This window comes from Mobula birostris, chromosome 24 (genome assembly GCF_030028105.1).
Source record: "Mobula birostris isolate sMobBir1 chromosome 24, sMobBir1.hap1, whole genome shotgun sequence".
Classification (NCBI taxonomy): domain Eukaryota; kingdom Metazoa; phylum Chordata; class Chondrichthyes; order Myliobatiformes; family Myliobatidae; genus Mobula; species Mobula birostris.
This window is the reverse complement of record NC_092393.1, coordinates 60,438,758-60,461,994: the sequence shown is the minus strand read 5'-3', so window position 1 is coordinate 60,461,994 and position 23,237 is coordinate 60,438,758. Positions and strand designations below refer to the sequence as shown.

The 23,237-nt window shown below is 49.3% G+C and overlaps 1 protein-coding gene across 1 annotated transcript in view; it reads left to right on the top strand.

Moving 5' to 3' along the window:
• Positions 1-23,237, top strand: part of ca10a (carbonic anhydrase Xa) — a 226,798-nt gene that overhangs the window by 176,946 nt on the left and 26,615 nt on the right. The window contains exon 4 of the mRNA XM_072241896.1: positions 14,786-14,971. Coding sequence (XP_072097997.1) covers positions 14,786-14,971 — 186 coding nt within the window. The remainder of the gene's footprint in view (positions 1-14,785; positions 14,972-23,237) is intronic.

Genomic DNA, 23,237 nt, shown 5'->3' with positions numbered 1-23,237 from the left:
TGGGTTGTGGTTGTCACCGGCACACCACCCCCACCACCCTCCCCCCGTGGGGGTCGATGTCCCCCATCTCCAGAGTCGAGCAGGAGATCCACCCAGGGCAGCCCCCACACACAGGGCAAAGGGGCTGGTCTTTATCGAGAGCACCAGCCCAGGGACAAGCACAGGCACCCAGGGGAAACCCTGGCTCAGTACACCCAGCACATAGCGGATCTACACCCACCACCCAGGGGAACCCATAACTCACCACACGGGTGAGTTGTACTGAGCACCCAGGGGACCTACGTGCGCAAGCCCCAACATAGAATGAGGAACCCCTTCATCAGGCACCTTCGCTCTGCTCGCCACCAGAGGCAGGATGGTGGCCACCCGTTTCAGGTTGGCTTCCCATTCCCATTCTGACACGCCTCCTCGACTCCCACAATGAGGCCACTCCCAGGTTGGAGGAGCAACACCTCATGTTCCGTCAGGTAGCCTCCAACCTGATGGCAGAATATTGATCCCTCCAACTTCTGGACGTCTACCATTAACTGAGAGGTCCGTGGACCCTAGATCTGGAACCCCTGCTTATGTGGTGAGGGTGGGGCTCAGGTGAATATGGGTCCAACGCAGTAAATTGGGACCCGCTAGCTGGGCGCAGTGGTCAGCACAGACCAGTTGGGCCGAAGGGCCCGTGTCAGTGCTATGACTTCACAGTTCTATGGCGTTTAGACATCCATGCCAGGGAGAAACACTTTCTTCTGTCTCCCTTATCTACGCCCCTCTTAATTTTGTACACCTCCACAGGAGGTATATGTACACCTCAGGAGCAGAATTGGGCCCATTGAGCCTGCTCCAATATGCTTCGAGATTCGAAGTTTCGAAGTACGTTTATTATCGAAGAATGTATAAATTATACAAGCTTGAGATTTGTTTGCTCACAGGCAGTCGCAAAGCAAGGAACCAGAAAGAACCCAATTTAACAACATGGAGCACACCAGCCTGGAGGGCAGATTTCATAGCCTCAGTACCATGGAGAGAGGAGTGAGCATTGAGAGAGAGCAAGCGAAATTGGCCCTCGCCTCCGATCCCAACACCCTGTCTTTCCAGTCTGCCTGGGCCAGTGTTCGCTGCCCTCTGGCTAAAGAAATCCCTCCCCATCTCTGTTCCACAGGGACGTGCTTCTATTCTGAAGCTGTGCCCTCTGGTACAAGACTCCCCCACTATAGGAAACATCCTCTCCACATCCACTCTATCTAGCCTTTCAATATTTAATAGGTCTCAATGAGATTCCCTCCTCAGTCCTATAACCCTCCGCCTTCTCCACTCCGGCCACTCCTCGGGAAGGGACAGTTTGCTCCCTTGCCGTTATAGCAAGGACAACAAGGAGCTGCAGCTCCAGAATCATGAACAATATTTACATCAGGAAGAAGGATATGACCCAGCATTTACAGGATCTTCCTGTGCATGGACTGCTTTCCCCAGAGTGGCTGCTCCATGCAAAGGGCTCACTCGGATGTAACATTCTTTTTGCTATTCCGAGGAGGAAGCTTCACGAATATTACTGCGTCTCGGACTGAATACACGCCAGTCTCTTCTGGAGAAAATGACAGCAATCTCACCTCCTCACTCAATCAGCAAATATGTTTATGCTCTCATGAATTTTATCTGACAGGAATTACTGAGATTACGGCTCCTTCTTTAATAGAAGGTCACAATCGTAGATCAGTGAAACAAACATAAGTACCAGTATTCTATTCAAACTTGAGGAAATCTGAAAAAGACTCCATTAGGACCCAAATCACTTCAGTAAACCTCAATGTGACCCAGGTCACTCCAATAAACCTCAATGTGACCCACATCACTCCAATAGACTCCAATGTGACCCAGGTCCCTCTAATAGACTCCAATGGGACCCACATCACTCCAATAAACCTCAATGTGACCCACATCACTACAATAGACTCCAATGGGACCCACATCACTCCAATAAACCTCAATGTGACCCAAGTAACTCCAATCGACTCCAATGTGATCCACATCACTCCAATAGACTCCAATGGGACCCACATCACTCCAATAGACTCCAATGGGACCCAAGTCACTTTAATGGGACCTACATCATTCCAGTAGACCCAGTACAGCTAAAGGTATGCCAGTGGACTCGAGTGAGACACAATGCAATCCAGTGGGGGCTCAGGTCACTCCAGTGGGGACCAAGGCATTCCAATGGATTCCAGTGGAACCAAAGGCACTACGTAGGACTCCTGTGGGGTTCAAGGTACTCCAGTGGACCAGTGGGACGTTAGGCACTCCATTGTGGCACTAGGCACATCACATGGGTCCAAACAGTCCAGCAGACTCCATTGGGCCTAAAGCACTCCAGCAGACTCCGGTTGGGGCTGAGTTCGCTCCAGTGGATTCCATGGGGACCCAGGACACTCCAGAAGACTCCAGTGGCGACCAAGGCACACCAGGGCGATGCAATGGGCTCCAGTGTTTCCTCTTCCCATTGTGGAGAATCTCATTGCATCATTTTCTTCCCATTGATTCCCATCATCGGGGACTCTGCCCTACTCATCCCTGCTGGAAAAAGTCCCACCTCCTCACTCACTCCCAGACCAAATTCCTTTCGACTCGCTGTTTGTATGGAGAGTGCCAGTGGAATTCCTTCACTCTGGAGATTGGACTGTGTGCTTTGTATCCCTGAGTAACACTGCCCCTGGGTTCAGCACTGACATCAGCCTCTGGAAATGAACAGCAGAAGTGATGGATGTGGGTTGAATTAGAACATCTCAGAGAAGTTTGTGTAAATCTGTGGAAGGGAGGGTTATGGTCCAGGTGTGGGGTGATGGGACTAGACAGAGTAACCTTTTAGCATTGACTAGGTGGACTGAAGGGCCTGTTTCTGTGCTGTAGTGCTCTATGATTCCTCGACCTCTTAGCTTTCCACCTATCACTACTGAGCCTCCATCTCAATCCCCTCTACCCCCCTCCCCTCTCACAGCTCCATCAGCCCTGCCCAACTGATCCCACCTCCCAGGTCCTGCCTCAACCCTCCCTCTCACTTCTGTGTCTTTCCTCTGCAATCTCATCCCTTTGTGTCTGACCCACTGAGTTCTTTTAGAGATTGTAGGATGTTTTTAAGGCATGTTGTAATGCCAATATTTTAATATTCATTCCTTGTCTTTCCTGATTCAGCAGCTCCAATAGACTCCAATGGGACCCAGGTATCCACAACCAACAAAGGCGCTGTATATGTGTTTAATAGAGTCAGGGAAGAGTCTTAGAAAAATATAGCACAGAAATAGACCCTTCGGCCCATCTAGTCTGCATTAGACCATTTAACCAGCTGACTCCCATCAACCTGCACCGGGTCCATAGCCCTCCATACCCTTTCCATCCATGTAGTTATACAAACTTCTCTTAAATGTTGAAATCGAGCTCTCATGCACCATTTGTGTTGGCAGCTTGTTATAAGAAATGACTGTATTAGTTTAATATAAAGAATAAACAAAAACAGAAAAATGGTTAATGAACTCGTAAAAGAGACAAAATAATACTAGAAACAAATCACTAGGTCACCCCACACAATATACTGCTGGAGGGAACCACAAGTGTCCAACAGCTTTTCCAGACCCTTTGCCTGCCCCTCCCCTGCCCCCCCTGTCTCCCCCTCTGCCTTCCCGTCTCCCTGCCCCTCTGCCCACCCCCTGCCTGCCCCCTCCCTCCCCCTCTCCCTGCCCCTCTGCCTGCCCCTCTGCCTTCCCGTCTCCCTCCCCCTCTGCCTTCCTGTCCCCCTGCCCCTCTGCCTACCCCTCTTGATGTCCATACCTTTATCTCCCACTCTTAGCACTAATCATCATCCATCCTAAGAGAAGAGTTCTACTTGTATCCAGAAATTGCCTCTTTTATACCTTCAAAGACCCTTTACTCTCATACATTCCCAGACAGAAAAGCTTTTCACCATTATCCTGTGGACTAGCACTCACGCTAAGTAACCAAACCCCGGCTGTGCACTGATTTCCATGCGCTTTCTCAACACATTCTCACATCCCAGGTTAACACCATTTTGTCTTACAAACCTCCATTTTGTATTGCACATTTTAGCGTATACCAAGGAGGCATCACGTTTACCTCTTCCCCGGGCTTGTACTCCTGAGTGCAGGAGAACGCTCTCACCGCAAAATAAAAATCCTCTTGACGCTTAGCGCCTCCTCTGCTCATGATGTGCCTTGTCGTATGATGTGGGCATTCATGGTCTTTCCGTGACCATGATTGTTCTTGGCAAACTTTTTCACAGAAGTGATTTGCCATTGCCTTCCTCTGGGCAGTACCTTTACAAGACGGGTGTCGTCAGCCGTTATCAATACTCTTCAGAGATTGTCTGCCTGGCGTCAGTGGTCGCATAACCAGGAATTGTGATATGCATCAACTGCTCATACGACCATCCATCACCTGCTCCCATGGCTTCACGTGACCTCAATTGGTGGGGGAGGTGGGTGTGGGGCTAAACAGGTGCCACACCTTGTCCGAGGGTGACCTGCAGGCTAGCGGAGGCAAGGAGCACCTCACACCTCCTTTGGCAGAGACACCTCTCCACCCCGCCTCCCAAGTGTGTCTAGAACTGGAGTTAAAATAAGGGGCAGCCTTTAAAGAGATGAGGAGAAATGTCTGCCAGACTGTACTGAAACTTTCCAGAAAGTCTGTAGGGCTCTGTCACTGAGTACAGTCAAGGCAGTGATAGATCTTCAGATGGAAACAAGTCGATGGATATCGGGTTGACACAAGAAAATGTTGCTGCGATGAAAGATCAGGACTCTTAAACATCAACAGGATTAGATAGCGTCAACACAGATTTGTGTACTGAAAATCATGTTCGACAAATCTCTTTCTTCGAGGATGTAACTGGTGGAGTAGATAAGGAACATCTAACAGTGGTTGTGTTTGGATTTTCAAACTGCTTTTGATAGTACTGTGTAAAAGATGAATGTGTGAAATTAAAACACGTGGGATTGGCATAGATCAGGTGACAGAAGGAAAACAGAGCAGGAATAAACAGACCTTTATCAGCTCCCAGGCAGGGGTGTTGCAGTGATCAGAGCCCAAGTCCCAGCGAGTCATAATGTCCTCGTGTTTGCAGGGCAATAGCTGAAGTATGAATCAATGGTTTGGATGAGAGAGCTCAGTATAATCAGTATTGATAAGGGTATAATGCTGAGGGGTGGGTCAGGAGTAAGATGTGCGAAGAAAGAATGGGATGGCATTGGAGAGGAACCAGGGGAAGTTCACAAGAATGATTCCGGGAATGAAAGGGTTAATGTACGAGGATCGTCTGATGGCTCTGGGCCTGTGTACACTGGAATTTGGAAAATGAAGGGGTGGGGATCTCATGGAAACATACCGAATACTGAAAGCCCTAGATAGAGTGGACATGGAGAGGATGTTTCCGATAGTGGGGGAGTCCAGCACCAGAGAACACAGCCTCAGAATAGATGGACATCCATTTAGATCAGGGTGAGGAGGAATTTGTTCAGCCAGAGGGTGGTGAATCTGTAGAATTCATTGCTGTAGACAGCTGTAAAGGGCAAGTGTTTGGGTACAGAACATAGAACAGCACGACAACACACCCTCCTGCCCGTGATGTTGTGCCAACCTTTCAGCCCACTCTAAGATCAATCTAACCCTTCCCTCCCACATAGTCCTGCATCTTTCTATCATCCAAGAGACTCTTAACTGTCCCTAATGTATCTGCCTCTTCCACCACCCCCGTCACTGCGTTCCACACACCCCCACTCTGTGTAAAAAAACTTACCGCTGACATGCCCCCTACACTTTCCTCCAATTACCTCTAAAATGATGCCCCTGGTATTAGCATTTAGGTATATTTAAAGCAGCGGTTGATAGGATCTTGATTAGTCAGGGCGTCGAAGGTTATTGGGAGAAGGCAGGAGAGTGGGGTTGAGAGGGATAATAAATCAGCCACGGTGGATTGGTGGAGCAGACTCAATGGTCTGAATGCTGTAATTCTGCTCCTGTGTTTAATGGAGTTGATATATCTAAGTTTGTAACAGTGAAACTGATTGGGATCATGAGTTTTTAGAGGGTTCAAAGCAATCTAGATACACTGAAAGGATAAATCCATGACAGATGCGTATTCAGGTGAATAAAAGTGAAGTTATCTACTTCGACAGGAAAAAAAAAGCAAAAAGACACATATTACTGGAATGGTGAGAGATTGGGTAGCCCCTTGTACACCAGTCGCTGAAAACAGACATGTGCTGCAGGAAGGAGTGAAGTGGGGGGGTGGGGGGGAGTTGTTTCTAGGTCTTCGATCCAGAGGTTTTGAGAACAAGAGCAAGTATGTCTTGCTGCAGTTGTACAGTGAATGAAAATGAAAAGTCTGCAGATGCAGAGTGGTGGAGGAACTCGGCAAGGCAGGCATCTTCAGCTGGAACGACTCACTGAGTTCCTTCAGCATTTACTGTGTGTTGCCGGAGATTTCCAGCATCTGTCGAACCTCCTGTCAGAAACAGGTTTATTATCACTGACGTATCAATGGGTCATTTATTATCAAAGTATACAACGCTGAAATTCTTCTTCTCCAGATAACCATGAAACCGAGAAAGAAAAGAAAAGCCCCCAAATCCCTCCTCCCCACACAAACAAATGAACAAGTATGGAACAGGCACATCAACTTCCAAATTTCCCTCCCTCAAACACAAAAATAAACGAGAAAGAGCGGGCAAGAAACACAGAATGTAAAGCAACCATAATACTGAAGAAGTCCACAGTGCAAGTCCACATCCAGAATGCAGAAAACCTGGGGAACATTCTCCCTCTCCATAGCAGAGCGATCTCATCAGCCATAAAAAGGCAGAGTCCGCTCTCCAGCAGCAGAGCAATCACTGCGATGAAAAGGCAGGCGGCCGGCATTTTAATCTTCATTGCTTTAATCGGCAAAGTGGAGCCGAACATCGGCTCTCAGCCTTCTCGCCACGAGTGTCGTGGAATTTCCTGTTTTGCAGCAGCATAAACTATACTATAAATTATAGTAAGAAGTGTGCCGTATATAAAATTTTAAATTAGCACAGAAAGAGAGAATAACAATAATGGGGTAGTGTTCATGGGTTCATGGTCCGTTCAGAAATCTGATGGCAGAGAGGAAGAAGCTGTTGGTAAAACGTTCTGTGTGGGTCTTCAGGCTTCTGTACCTCCTCCCTGATATAATGAGAGGGCACGTCCCGGGCGGTGAAGGTCCTTCATGATGGATACTGCCTGTTGAGCCGTTGCCTTTCGAAGATGACCTCAGCGGTGGGGAGGACAGCTGCCCAGCAGCCCATGACAGAACTGGCTGAGTTTACAATCCTCTGCAGCTTTTTGTGTCATCACCCCTCCGTAGCAGGCAGCGATGCAACCAGTTCGAGAGCTCCTAGCAATACAGCTGCAGTAATTTACTGGAGTCTTTAGTGACAGACCAAATCTCTTTAAACTCCAAGTGAAATATGGCTGCTGGTGTGCCCTCTTGTGTCTAACAGCCCAGTGATGCTGGAAATCAGAAATAAATTGGAAGAATGGGGATGCTTTAGAGTAGATTTACCGGGATGCTGCCTGGATTAGAGGGCATGTCTAATTAGGACCAGTTCAGTGAGCTGGAGCTTTCCTCTCTGGAGTGAAGGAAGTTGAAAAGTGACTTGACAGAGGTGTACAAGATGATAAAAGGTGTCAATTGTGTGAACACCCAGTGCCTTTTATCCAGGGCGAAAATGGGTAATATGAGGGGGCACAATTTTAAGGTGATTGGAGGGAAGTACGGGTGGTGGGGGGGATGTCAGAGGTAAGTATTTTACATAAAGCGTGGTGGGTGTGTGGAACACCTTGCCAGGGTTGGTGGTGGAGGCAGGTACATTAAGGACATTTTATGAAACTCTTAGGGATACGGATGATAGCAAAATGGAGGACTATGTGGGAGGGAAGGGTTACATTGATCTAGGGGTAGGTTAAAAAGTCAGCACAACATTGTGGGCTGAAGGGCCTGTACTATGCTGTAATATTCTACGTTCTATGTTCTCTCCCAAGAAGGGCAGCTCTGATAGCCGCTGTGCTCCTCTCCCTGGTGGGAGACGTGTTGGTCTCTGTGCCTTACCGCTACCTCGCTTGTTCATCTCGCCCGTGAGTGCCCCATCACCAACCGCTGTCACACCCAGTCCCACCGTCCCCATGACACATCATCCGTTCCCTCCCATCGCTTCATCCACCTTCAAGCTCATCATAATTTCCAACTGTTCACAGCTCCAATCAAAGGACATGGACCTGAACGTTTGCGTTGTCTCCCCCCCCCCCCCACACCCTTCCCCGCAGGCGCTGCCCAACCTGCTGAGTATATCCCAGTTTTTGTTCCACATTCCCTTTCCAGGGTTTTAGAGTGTGTAGGGAGCAGTCTCATCACTGGGGTCAGTGACCTTGGAGAGGCAGACCAGGTCAGGAAAGGGCGGATTAGGTCATGAAAGGGCAGATTAGGCCTGGAAAGGGCAGACTAGCTCAGGAAAAGGCAGACCAGGTCAGGAAAGGGCAGACTAGGCCAGGAAAGGGCAGACCAGGTCAGGAAAGGGCAGATTAGGTCAGGAAAGGACAAATTAGGCCAGGAAAGGGCAGATTAGATCAGGAAAGGGCAGATTAGGCCAGGAAAGGGCAGATTAGGCCAGGAAAGGGCAGATTAGGCCAGGAAAGGGCAGATTAGATCAGGAAAGGGCAGATTAGATCAGGAAAGGGCAGATTAGATCAGGAAAGGGCAGATTAGGCCAGGAAAGGGCAGATTAGGCCAGGAAAGGGCAGATTAGATCAGGAGAGGGCTGATTAGATCAGGAAAGGGCTGATTAGATCAGGAAAGGGCAGATTAGATCAGGCTAGATTTCCTCCCTCAAGGACACTCCCTTCTATTGATTCATCTCACTGTGGGTCGAATGGCCTGTACTGTGCTGTAATGGTTTATGTTCTAGAACCAGCAAATTCTGGAGACACTCAGCAGGTCAGACAGTGTCTGTGGAGAGAGAAACAGAGTTAACATTTCAAATCAAAGGATAGGTTTAAGCAGTCGAGGAGGCAGGAAGAATGGGTAAGACAAAGGAAGTATCTGAGTTAGAGTGAGATCTTTGATCCCCTCCAACACCTCCCTTCAGGCAGAAGGTACAAAAGCACATATCACCAAGTTCAAGGACAGTTTCTACCGCACAGTTATAAGACGGCTGTCTGACACTGTTGTAATGTTATTTTACTGCCCGTTACACCGTTGGCATTGAGGGCAGCAATGAAGGTCCTCCATCTCCGCCTGTCGTATTCCCAGGTTCCCTCTTCGTGTCAGTAGCTTCCTCTTGGTTTTCACTACTGTCAGCCATGCAAATCCCGGGTGGAGACCAGGTGATTACCACCACACTCAGGTGTAGAAGGATTCTTCATTGCTGTTTTCATAACAGTTTTATTTGACCAGTTGGGGTGTTAGATCTAAGCTGGCCCCCTTAACCTGGGGAACTCGTGGGACACTCCTGGTCTGGCCTCTACCCTTTGACCTGTTTGGCATGGGTGACCACACCAAGAGCCAAAGCCTCCGGCCAGCATAGCTCTCCGGGTCACTGAGGCATGCCAGCCTCCAAACCCAACGACAAGGTTGTGGTCCTCTTGGACGGACGCTGATGTAAGTCAGCATGGCGGCGTAGTGGTTATGTAACACTATCACAGCGAAGCTGCAAGATCAGGACTCCATTCACGCTGCCGCCTCCGAGGAGTTTGTACGTTCTCTCCGTTACCATGTGGGTTTCCTCCGGGTTCTCTGCTTTCCTCCCATGTTCCAAGGACATGCTGAATACACTGAATAGTGCGAGGGTCACACAGTCGTTATTGACTGGACTGTCGCTGTCTCCCTCCCCTCTCTCTCAGGGTGAGGGGCCTCATCTCTCCGTTCTCACTCAGGGTGAGGGGCCTCGTCCCTTCGTCCCTCCCCTCTCACTCAGGGTGAGGGGTCTTGTCCCTCCCCTCTCACTCAGGGTGAGGGGTGTCGTCCCTTCGTCCCTCCCCTCTCACTCAGGGTGAGGGGCCTCATCCCCTCCCCTCTCACTCAGAGTGAGGGGACTCGTCCCTCCCCTCTCTCTCAGGGTGAGGGACCTCGTCCCTCCGTTCTCACTCAGGGTGAGGGGCCTTGTCCCTCCCCTCTCTCTCAGGGTGAGGGGCCTCGTCCCTTCGTCCCTCCCCTCTCACTCAGGGTGAGGGGCCTTGTCCCTCCCCTCTCTCTCAGGGTGAGGGGCCTTGTCCCTCCCCTCTCACTCAGGGTGAGGGGCCTTGTCCCTCCCCTCTCTCTCAGGGTGATGGGCTTTGTCCCTTCATCCCTCCCCTCTCACTCAGGGTGAGGGGCCTCGTCCGTCCCCCTCTCACTCAGGGTGAGGGGCCTCATCCCTTCGTCCCTCACCTCTCACTCAGGGTGAGGGGTCTCGTACCTCCCCACTCACTCAGGGTGAGGGGCCTTGTCCCTCCCCTCTCTCTCAGGGTGAGGGACCTCGTCCCTCCGTTCTCACTCAGGGTGAGGGGCCTCGTCCCTCCCCTCTCAGGGTGAGGGGCCTCGTCCCTTCGTCCCTCCCCTCTCAGGGTGAGGGGTCTCGTCCCTCCCCTCTCTCTCAGGGTGAGGGGCCTTGTCCCTCCCCTCTCACTCAGGGTGAGGGGCCTTGTCCCTCCCCTCTCTCTCAGGGTGATGGGCTTTGTCCCTTCGTCCCTCCCCTCTCACTCAGGGTGAGGGGCCTCATCCCTTCGTCCCTCACCTCTCACTCAGGGTGAGGGGTCTCGTACCTCCCCACTCACTCAGGGTGAGGGGCCTCGTCCCTCCCCTCTCTCTCAGGGTGAGGGGCCTCGTCCCTTCGTCCCTCCCCTCTCAGGGTGAGGGGTCTCGTCCCTCCCCTCTCACTCAGGGTGAGGGGCCTTGTCCCTCCCCTCTCACTCAGGATGAGGGGCCTCGTCCCTCCCCTCTCACTCAGGATGAGGGGCCTTGTCCCTTCGTCCCTCCCTTCTCACTCAGGGTGAGGGGTCTCATCCCTCCCCTCTCACCAGGGTGAGGGGCCTCGTCCCTCCCCTCTCTCTCAGGGTGAGGGGCCTCGTCCCTTCGTCCCTCCCCTCTCACTCAGGGCGAGGGGCCTCGTCCCTCCCCTCTTTCTCAGGGTGAGGGTCCTCGTCCCACCCTGTGTCCTGAGCCAGACTCACCAGCCCTGGCTACAGTGAAGCACCGACAGAATGTCATGTCACCCTGTCAGAGGGATCCCTGCGGAAAGACCCGAACTTGGAGCAGGAGCAGGAGCCCGCCTCAGGAGGGTTATCCCGAACCTGCCTCACGAGCCGGAGTTCTGTCTGTGTGAGCAGCCAGTCCCAAGGTCGCAGCGTCTGAGACCATCAGACAGGATCAGATATCAGACCGTTCAGTCCATTGTGTCTGCATTGCCATTCCATCGTGGGTCATTTTGTCAGGATTTTATCATTTTATGAGGAGACTGACAGGGAGGGCTATAGTTATGGGAATTGATGGGAGAGGGTTACAGTTACGGGGGAGATTGACGGGGAGGGCTATAGTTGTGGGAGGAGACTCAGGAGAAGTTTATAGCTACAGAGGAAGACCAATAGTGGGAGGGGTGTAGTTAAAGGGTGAGCTGACAGTGAGGTTGTAGTTATGGAGTTGACTGACAGTGAGGTAATAGTTATGGAGTTGACTGACAGTAAGGTTGTAGTTATTGGGTGAACTGATGGTGTGGTTGTAGTTATGGGGTTGTCTGACAGTGAGGTTGTAGTTAAGGGGAAGATTGACAGGGTTTATATTTCAGTGGGAAAAGGGGGATTGACGGGGGGGGTTTATACAGTACTGTGCAAAAGTCTTGGGCAAATGTATAAATCCTGGATGGCTGAGGCTTTTGCACAGTACTGTAGTGATTCCATTTATTTACTGAGGTACAGCATGGAACAGGCCCTTCTGGCCTTTGAGTAACACTGCCCAGCAATCCCCGGATTTAATGGTAGCATAATTACAGGACAATTTACAATGACCAATTAACCTGCCAACCGGTACAGCTTTGGCATGTGGGAGGAAACCAGAGCACCCGGAGGAAACCCACACCATCACGGGGAGAGGTACAAACCCCTTACTGTATGTATTGCACTGCACTGCTGCCAAATAAAAACAAATTTCATGTCATATGTGAGTGATGATAAACCTGATTCTGATCTGGGTCTCTATTGTGACTGAGAGTGGGAAGGGGGCAGGGAGAGGGGAATCATGGTTGGGAAAAGGGGGAGAGAGGGGAGGGAGTGGGAAGCACCAGAGAGACATTCTGTAATGATCAATAAACCAATTGAATGGAATTAAATGGCCTTGCCTGGTGTCTCAGGGCTGGATGTGAATGCACTCGTGCCTCCCAGCCCCCGCCTCAGCACTCCTTCTCTGCCACCTGTCCCTCACCCCTCCCATGGCACCCCACCCTCACCAATCACATTCTGTGTTCCCACCAGATTTACAAACTCGCTCTCTGCTCCACGTTGACAAATGCGGTACTGTGCAAAAGTCTTAGGCACCCTAGCTGTGTACATGCGACTAATACTTGCACAGCACTGTAGATATGGAGGGAATGCTTTCCTTTGGGAGCTGCCTCGAGTGTGGGGGTGTGGGGGGAAGGGTCAAGTGAAGGGGGAGAGCAAATCCCATTGCAGGGGATGAGGGGATCACTCTCCAACACCGAGCTGAGATACAGTGGGGCAGCATGGGTTGCCAGTGTAAGCAACCTACCCCAGCCTCAGTCCCTGACCACTTGTGAGCGCCTCAGCATGCAGTTATCGTACACCATTGGCACCGAGCTCGCTTCTCCTGACAAACACATCATCCATTACTGAATCCCCCAGCTCCAACAAAACAATTCCAGGCCCAGGGTAAAATATTTAGAGCCTGCAGGGCTCTGGGTGACAAGCTCTACTCTCGCCGTCAGAGAGCCGATCAGGCTTTAAAGCTGGCCTGATCAGAGACAGCAGGAGAAGTCAGTAGACACGTCCCTCTGAGATCATGTAGCACAGAATTCAGCAGCAGAAAGCACGGACACTGATTCAGAGAGTAAATGATGAGAATGCAGCAGAGTTGGCAGGTGTAATCTGTCTCCCAGTGATCAGCCTCCCCCCTCTCATTTGATTCAGTCTCTCTCCAGCTGAATTGTTTTGGAAATTCGATGATGAAAATTTTGGGTTTATTCAGTCGAAAGCTGATTCTATTGGGAGAGGAGCTGCATTCATTACAGGTGCAACACAGAGTGAAGCTCACTCTAGTCTACACCGTCCCATCACATACTCCCGGGGTCAGACACAGAGTGAAGCTCACTCTAGTCTACACCGTCCCATCGCACAATTCCAGGGTCAGACAGAGTGAAGCTTCCTCCACACCGTCCCATCGCACACTCCCGGGGCCAGACACAGAGTGAAACTCCCTTCACACCATCCCGTCACACACCCAGGGTCAGACACAGAGTGAAGGTCCCTCCACACTGTCCCATCACACACTCCCGGGGTCAGACACAGAGTGAAACTCCCTCCACACTGTCCCACCACACACTCCCAGTGCAGAGTTGGACACAGAGTGAATCTCCCTCCACACCATCCCATCACACACTCCCGGGGTGAGACACAGAGTGACACTCCCTCATCACCGTCCCATCACACACTCCCGGGGTCAGACACAGATAGAATCTCCCTCCACACCGTCCCATCACACACTCCCGGGGTCAGACAGAGTGAAGCTCCTTCCACACTGTCCCATCACACACTCCCGGGGTCAGACACAGAGTGACACTCCCTCCACACCGTCCCATCACACACTCCCGGGGTCAGACACAGAGTGAAGCTCGCTCCACACTGTCCCATCACACACTCCCAGGGTTTGTAACTTGAAGGATAAACCAAGGTAGGAGTTACACGGTGAGAGATCAGGCACTGAAGAGTGTGGTGGAACGGATGGGTCTGCGAGTACAAATGCATAATTTCATGAAAGTGAAACGGCAGGTTGTAAAGAAAGCTTTTGGAACACAGTTCTTCATAAGTCATAGTATTGAGTACAGGATTTGGAATGTTTTATTGAAATTGTATTCGAAGTTGCTGAGGCTTAATTTGAAGTCTTGTGTGCAGTTTTGGTCACCTACCTATAGGAAGGATATCAATAAGACTGAAAGAATGCAGAGAAAGTTTACGGGATGTTGCCTGGACTGGAGGACCTGAGTTATGGCGAAAGGTTGAGCGGGTTCGGATTTTATTCTGCTGGAGTGTAGGAGGATGAGGGCAGATTTGACAGAGGTGTACAAAAGTTATGAGGGGTATAAATAGGGTAAATACATGCAGGCTTTTTCCACTGAAGTTGGGTGTGACTAGAACTAGAGATTATGGGTTAAGGGTGAAAGGTGAAATGTTTACAGACGGCCATTCACTCAGAGGGTGGTGAGAGTGTGGAACGAGCTGCCAGTGGAAGTGTTGGATGGGGCTTCAATCTCAACATTTAATATAAATTTGGTTCGGTACATGGATGGGAGGGGTACGTGGGACAGAGATCCGGGTGCAGGTCGATGGGACTAGCAGTATAGCATGTCTTAGAGGGGCCAAAGGGCCTGTTTCTGTGCTTCAGTGTTCTATGATTCTATGTTGATTTAAAAGGTGGCCCCCTACAGGGTTACCCTGGGGTTCCCTGGGTCTCCAGGTACGACGCGGTGATGCTGGGGCCCACGCTCGCTCACACTCCCCTTGTGTTTGACCACAGGTCAGTGGCACAATGTACAACACCGGACGGCACGTGTCCCTCCGGCTGGACAAGGAGCACCTGGTCAACGTCTCGGGCGGCCCCCTCACCTACAGCTACCGCTTGGAAGAGATCCGGCTGCACTTCGGCAGCGAGGACAGCCAGGGCTCGGAGCACCTGCTCAACGGACAGGCCTTTTCTGGAGAGGTGAGTCACCGGGGGAATCGGGCCCTTCAGCCCATCAAGTCTGTGCTGACCACCAGCCGTGCATTTATACTCATCCTACAATATTCCCACATCCCCATCAACTCTCCCGGAGTTTACACACTAACCTACCAACATGCACGTCGATGGGCTGAATGGTCTCTTATGGTCACGGGGAATCATGGGGCAGCCGTATTCACTCTGCTGACGATAACATTACAGTGTATTGGGTGGCACGGTGGTATAGCGGTTCGTGCATTGCGGTACCTCCTCAGATCCCTCGACGTCGCCATGCAAGTTGATAGGACTGTTGTAAGGTGTTTGGTGTGTTGGCCTTCATTAGTCAGGGGGCTGAGTTCAAGAGCTATGAGGTAATGTTGCAGCTCTATAAACCCTGGTTGGACCATGTTCACTTCTGCTTGCCTCATTCTCAGAAGCCCCAGAGAAGGGGCAGAGGAGATTGACCAGGATGCTGCCTGGATTGGAGAGCATGTCTTATGGAGATAGGTTGAGTGAGCTAGGATTTTTCTCTGCGGAATGAAGGAGGATGAGAAGTGACTTGATAGAGGGGTACAAGATGATGAGAGACTTTTTCCCATGGCTAATACCAGGGTACATCAGTTTAAAGTGATTAAAGGAAAGTATAGGGGAGATATCAGAGTTCAGTCTTTTTACACAGAGAGTGGTGGGTGAATGGGGTTGGTGATAGAGGCAGATACATTCTGCATATTTAAAAGTTAGATGGGCACATGGATGATAGAAAAATGGAGGGCTCTGTGGGAGGGACGGGTGGGACACATCTTGGAGTAAGGGTCAGCACTACATTGTGGGCCGAAGGGTCTGTACTGTTCCATGTCCTGTGTTCGATCACCAAGTGGTTTGAGAAGCAGCTCACCCCACAGTCTCTAATGAGGGTTGGATAAGGATACCGTCCTCACACCAGAATGGGGAAAGACTAGTGTTATCTCTCCACCTTACAGTCGGTGTGTCTCTCTGCTGCATTTAGGCCCCCGGCTCTTAATCCCCACAGGCAAATGAAGCCTTTAACCGGCACTCTGCTCGTCAGGAGACAAGCCCCTCTCACCTCCAACCGTGCACGCCGTTGACACAGGTGAACGAGCCATCCACCTTGTAGGCCATCCAGCCCATTCAGTCTGTACTATCCATTCCCGGCTGTCTGTCTCCAGAAACAGCAAGGAGCCAGGAAGCTCAGCCGGCTTGTTAAAGTATTTGCCTAACTAAAATTAAACTGTAACTGGTAACAATGCTGATTATTGATTACCATTTTCTTTATTCCTGTGTAAGCACCCTGGTTTAGTGCATAATGGCAAAGTTTGAGGCCCCCCCCCCCCCAGGTTGGCCGGGGCTCGACTGTGGATGATGCGTCCCAGCTGTCCACGTGATATACAAGCCTGGGCTGTATGACACGGAGAGCAGGCTGTTACCCATGCAGTCAACTCCACCTCTCCTCGCACCTGATGAATCTAAAGGAACCGCAGAGACCATCAGCGTTGAACTCAATGTAGCTCCAGAATTTTCCCGCGGGGTTTACTCCCGAAGCCTTCCCCATGAGTGGGTGTAGCCGCAAGGCAGTGGAGGTTTGAGGTCAGAGTTTTCTTTCTCCTAGATAAGCTGCTAGCCACGGCTGATGAGCGTCATGTGGAACCTGAAGCGATGACCAGTGGGGTACCGCAGGGTTCAGTGCTGGGACCGCAGCTGTTTACAATATATATTAATAATTTAGATGAGGGAATTAAAAGTAACATTAGCAAATTTGCCGATGACACAAAGCTGGGTGGCAGTGTGAAATGTGAGGAGGATGTTATGAGAATGCAGGGTGACTTGGACAGGTTAGGTGAGTGGGCAGATGCATGGCAGATGCAGTTTAATGTGGATAAATGTGTGGTTATCCACTTTGGTGGTAAGAACAGGAAGGCAGATTATTATCTAAATGGAGTCAAGTTAGGAAAAGGGGAAGCACAATGAGATCTAGGTGTTCTTGTACATCAGTCACTGAAAGCAAGCATGCAAGTACAGCAGGCAGTGAAGAAAGCTAATGGCATGCTGGCCTTCATAACAAGGGGAATTGAGTATAAGAGCAAAGAGGTCCTTCTGCAGCTGTACAGGGCCCTGGTGAGACCACACCTGGAGTACTGTGTACAGTTTTGGTCTCCAAATTTGAGGAAGGACATTCTTGCTATTGAGGGAGTGCAGTGTAGGTTCACAAGGTTAATTCTCGGGATGGCGGGACTGTCATATGTCGAAAGATTGGAGCGACTGGGCTTGTATACTCTGGAATTTAGAAGGCTGAAGGGGATCTTATTGAAACATATAAGATTATTAAAGGATTGGACACGCTGAAGGCAGGAAGCATGTTCCTGCTGATGGGTGAGTCCAGAACCAGAGGCCACAGTTTAAGGGGTAGGCCATTTAGAACGGAGTTGAGGAAAAACTTTTTCACCCAGAGAGTGGTGGATATATGGAATGCTCTGCCCCAGAAGGCTGTGGAGGCCAAGTCTCTGGATGCTTTCAAGAAAGAGATGGATAGAGCTCTTAAAGATAGTGGAATCAAAGGTTATGGGGATAAGGCAGGAGCTGGATACTGATTGTGGATGATCAGCCATGATCACAGTGAATGGCGGTGCTGGCTCGAAGGGCCGAATGGCCTACTCCTGCACCTATTGTCTATTGTCTATTGACTGGATTCAAGGCGCCTTTGCCCCTTCTCCTGTCAGTAGAAACGGTTCCGCCAGGTTTAGTAGCTAAGCCACACATGAAGGCCAGGAGCTGGACTTGGTTGTCAGAAGGTATTTGAGACACACGCCACTGGGGGTATTTAATAGTAGAGGGAGCCTCTCCCCATGACAACCCTCAGGAACCAGTAGCTGAATATTACATGATGAACGGCCCTGACAGCTGTTGCTTGATGCCAGAGTACTGTTTCTCAAAGCTAATTTACCTACATACTTCAGCCAAGGTTAATTATAGATTATTTACCAGTAGCTTCAAGGAGTATCAAGAATAGGACTCCACCTGTCATGAAAATCAGCTGAAAGGCAGCTTACCGTGTGCTAAAAATGTCTGTTGCTGAAGCTCACCCCCGCTTCCAAAACACAACAGATTCTGCAGATGCTGGAGATCCAGAGCAACACAGACAGAATGCTGGAGGAACTCAGCAGGCCAGGCAGCATCTGCAGGGGCAGGAGGGGGAATGAACAGTCAACGCTTTGGGCTGAAACCCTTCATCAGGACTGGGAAGGAAGGGGACAGAAACCAGAATAAGAAGGTGGGGAGAGAGGAAGGAGCACAGGTTGGCAGGTGACAGGTGAGATCGGGTGAGGGGGAAGGTGGGTGGGTGGGGGCTGAGGATATAAGAAGCTGGGTGGTGATATGTGGATAGGGTAAGGGACGTCAAGAAGAAGGAATCTGGTGTGAGAGGAGAGTGGACCGTGTGGGAAAGGGAGGGAGGAGGGGAACCAGAGGGAGGTGAGGGACAGGTGAGAAGAAGAGAAGGGGTGAGGGGGGAACCAGAATGGGGGAGAAGTAGTTGTTTGAAAAGCAGCTTACTATGTGCTAAATGTCTGGTGCAGGAGTTCGCCATCTGTTCCCAAAACACAGGAGATCTTGCAGATGCTGGAAATTCAGAGCAACGCACACAAAATGCTGGAGGAACTCAGCAGGCCAGGCAGCATCTATGGAGATGAATAGACAGTCGACGTTTGGGCCCAAACCCTTCATCAAGACTGGGAAGGAAGCAGGTTCTAGTTGGGTTGTGTTGATCTGAGTGTCCTGTTTGCGGTTTCTTCACTGCTCAGTCTCCACCGCAGCCCTTTGCCCATGACCTGAAGCAACGAGCAGATCATTGGTACAGAACCCCCAAACCCAGCAGCTCTCCCCCAAGGACCCTGGTGCAGAACACCAGCACCTCAAACTCAGAGTAGAGTTTATTGTCACACATATCTAAATGACAGATAAAACTTATCTTTACACACATAGCATTCACCCGAACCCATACGTCTTTGGAATCTGGGAGGAAGCTGGAGCACTCGGAGGAAACCTATGCCATCATGGGGGGATCGTACAAACCCCTCACAGACAGTGGCGGGAATCGAAACCCAATCCCTTGCGCTGTACAGTGTTACATTAACTGCTACACCACCGCGCCACATCACCTTTTGTTGACTGGAATGGCAAACAGCGATGTCAAAACAACCTTTAAACATCTGACATGTTCAGAAAAATAGATTGACATTTACATCATCATGCCTGGCCTCATGCTTAAAAACAACAGGGAACCAATTAAGCAGTCAGTGAAGTCTGTGCTTCAAACCTCGTTGCGTACAATATTTCTGAATGCTTTGTAGATCTACTGAAGCGTGACTAAGGTGCAGATAATTGGCAAGGAAACATTGTTCGCCCCTCGGATCGGTTCATGAGCAAAGTGGTGTTGCGTTAAGGGATTCTGAAAGAGATCTCCGGCTCCATGTGGTCTGTTGGACATCTCACCCTATATCCCTGTGCCGGAGTCAGACGCCAGCCCTACTCATTGCCTCACAGGGTGGGGGGGTGTTGTGCGGAGGACATTCAGCCCATCGCCAGCTGGGTTCAGAAAAGATTCATTGTATTACTGGACCTGGAGCGCCTGAGTTGTAAGGAGAGATTGGTGCCATGATAGTGTAGCAGTTAGCATGATGTTATTACAGGTCCGGGTGCTGGAGGTCGCAGTTCAGTCCCAGTGTCCTCCATAAGGACTTCGTGCATGGAATGCACGAAATTTCTCCAGTGCTCCCTCTGACCGAAGACATAACGGTTAGCAGGTTAATTGATCATTGCAAATTGGGTTGTGATTAGCCTATGGTTGAATTATTGGGTTGCAGACGATGCCCCTCAAGTGGGCAGAATGGCTGGTTCACCGATATATAAGTAAAGGCTTTTCCCTGGTGTGGGTGACCTTGTACAGATCTATAAAATCAGGAGTACAACGGCTGATTTTGTACAGATCTATAAAATCAGGAGTAGGATGGGTGATTTTGTACAGATCTATAAAATCAGGAGTATGACGGCTGATTTTATACAGACCTATAAAGTTGGCGGTTAAAACATCAATAATTTCAGATATGCAGATGACACTGTGTTAATTGCAAGTATGGAGAAAGAACTACAAAATTTAATTAATATAACTGTTGAAGAAAGTGCAAAAATGGGTCTATTTATCAATTGCAAAAAGGCAGAATGTATGGGGATATCCAAAAAGAAGGAGAATCCTATCTGCAGGCTGAGAATAAACGGGGAAGACATAAAACAAGTACAGAACTTTTGCTACTTAGGAAGTTGGGTGACATTAGATGTGGCAGGTGTGACATGGACATCAAAAGAAGAATAGGGATGGCAAAAGACACCTTTATGAGAATGAAGAGTATACTGACCAATACTAAACTAGGCATGACAACCCACCTCAGAGTACTGAAACGTTATGTTTATCCAGTTATGTTATATGGCTCAGAATGTTGGACAATATCTAGTAACATGAGAGAATGAATTGAAGCAGCAGAGATGTGGTTTTTGAGGAGGATGCAAAGAATATCATGGACGAAACGAATATCTAACGAGGATGTTATGAACAGAGCAAGCTCAAAAAGAGAAATAATGTATGAGATCATGAAAAAGCAACGTAACTTCATTGGACAGGTGATTAGGAAAGAGGAGTTAGAATGCACGGTAATTTTGGGAAAGATTGAAGGGAAGAAAGCAAGAGGAAGACAAAGACAAATGAAGCCAGAGAACTGGAGATGAATACCAATGAATTGATCCACTTGACCCGAAACAGGAGTGTGTGGCCATGGCAGTCAAAGCTCAAACTGGGCACGACACCTGATGATGATGATGATGATTTTTTCCAGTTTGCTTCCAGTTCCTCGTGCTGGTGAGGGCAGGAACAGGGAGATAGGGGATCTGAATGCGTGGCTGAGTTGCTGGTGCGGGGAACAGGGATTTAGAGTCTCAGACCACTGGGATCTGTTTTGGGGCAAGGATGAATTGTACAAAAGAGATGGGTTGCACCTTAACAGACGAGGGACCAGCATTCTGGCAGGCAGGTTTGCCACTGCAACACGGGTGAGTTTAAACTAAATAGTGGGGGGGAGGGGACGAACTGGAAACATAAGGATGGAGTTAAAGGGAAAGAGAGAACAAGAAAAGTTAAGAAAGACAACAGAATTAACGGGGCAGAAAGCTCAGGAAGGGATCGAAGAGTATGGCCAAGTGCAAGAGGAATTGATGTGAAAAGTGAGGGGAGTAATGGATTAAAAGAATTATATATGAATGCACAAAGTATAAGAAATAAAGTGGATGAGCTTGAGGCTCAGTTGGAAATTGGCAAGTATGATATTGTAGGAATAACAGAGACATGGCTGAAAGAGGACCAGGGCTGGGAAATGAATATTCAAGGTATACGTCCTATCAAAAGGACAGACTGATGGGCAGAGGGAGTGGGGTGGCTCTGTTGATGAGGAATGAAATTCAGTCCCTTGCAAGGGGTGACATAGAATCAGGAGATGTAGAGTCGGTATGGATAGAACTGAGAAATTGTGAGGGCAAAAAGACCCTAATGGGAGTTACCTAGGGGCCCCCAAAACAGTAGCCTGGATATAGGGTGCAAGTTGAATCAAGAGTTAAAAGTGGCATGTCGCAAAGGTAATACTACGGTTGTTATGGGAGATTTCAACATGCAGGTAGACTCAGAAAATCAGGTTGGCATTGGACCCCAAGAAAGGGAGTTTGTGGAGAGCCTCCGAGTTGGATTCTTAGAGCAGCTTGTACTGGAGCCTACCAGGGAGAAGGCAATTCTGGATCTAGTGTTGTGTAATGAACCGGATTTGATAAGGGAACTCAAGGTAAAGGAGCCATTAGGAGGTAGTGACCATAATATGATAAGTTTTAATCTACAATTTGAGAGGGAGAAGGGAAAATTGGAAGTGTCAGTATTACAGTTGAACAAAGGGGACTATGGAGCCATGAGGGAGGAGCTGGCCAAAGTTGACTGGAAAGATACCCCAGCAGGGATGACAGTGGAACAGCAATGGCAGGTATTTCTAGGAATAATACAGAAGGTGCAGGATCAGTTCATTCCAAAGAGGAAGAAAGATTCTAAGGGGAGTAAGGGGCGACCGTGGCTGACAAGGGAAGTCAGGGACAGTATAAAAATAAAAGAGAAGAAGTATAACATAGCAAAGATGAGTGGGAAGCCAGAGGATTGGGAAAATTTTAAAGAGCAACAGAAGATAACTAAAAAGGCAATATGGGGAGAAAAGATAAGGTACGAAGGCAAGCTAGCCAAGAATATAACGGAGGATAGTAAAAGCTTCTTTAGGTATGTGAAGACAAAAAAATTAGTTAAGACCAAAGTTGAGCCCTTGAAGACGGAAACGGGTGAAATTATGATGGGGAACAAGGAAATGGCAGACGAGCTGAACAGGTACTTTGGATCTGTCTTCACTAGGGAAGACACAAACAATCTCCCAGATGTAATAGTGGCCAGAGGACCCAGGGTAACAGAGGAACTGAAGGAAATTCACATTAGGCAGAAAATGGTGTTGGGTAAACTGATGGGACTGAAGGTTGATAAATCCCCAGGGCCTGATGGTCTGCACCCCAGGGTACTTAAAGGAGGTGGCTGTAGAAATCGTGGACACATTGGTAATTATTTTCCAATGTTCTACAGATTCAGGATCACTTCCTGTGGATTGGAGGGTAGCAAATGTTATCCCATTTTTTAAGAAAGGAGGGAGAGAGAAAACAGGGAATTTTAGACCAGTTAGCCTGACATCAGTGGTGGGGAAGATGCTGGAGTCAATTATAAAAGTTGAAATTGCGGCATATTTGGATAGCAGTAACAGGATCGGTCCGAGTCAGCATGGATTTACGAAGGGGAAATCATCCTTGATTAATCTTCTGGAATTTTTTGAGGATGTAACTAGGAAAATGGACAAGGGAGAGCCCGTGGATATAGTGTACCTGGACTTTCAGAAAGCCCCTTTGATAAAGTCCCACATAGGAGATTAGTGGGCAAAATTAGAGCACATGGTATTGGGGGTAGGGTACTGACGGGGATAGAAAATTGGTTGGCAGACAGGAGACAAAGAGTAGGGATTAACGGGTCCCTTTCAGAATGGCAGGCAGTGACTAGTGGGGAACCGCAAGGCTCGATGCTGGGACCGCAGCTATTTACAACGTACATTAATGATTTAGATGAAGGGATTAAAAGTAACAT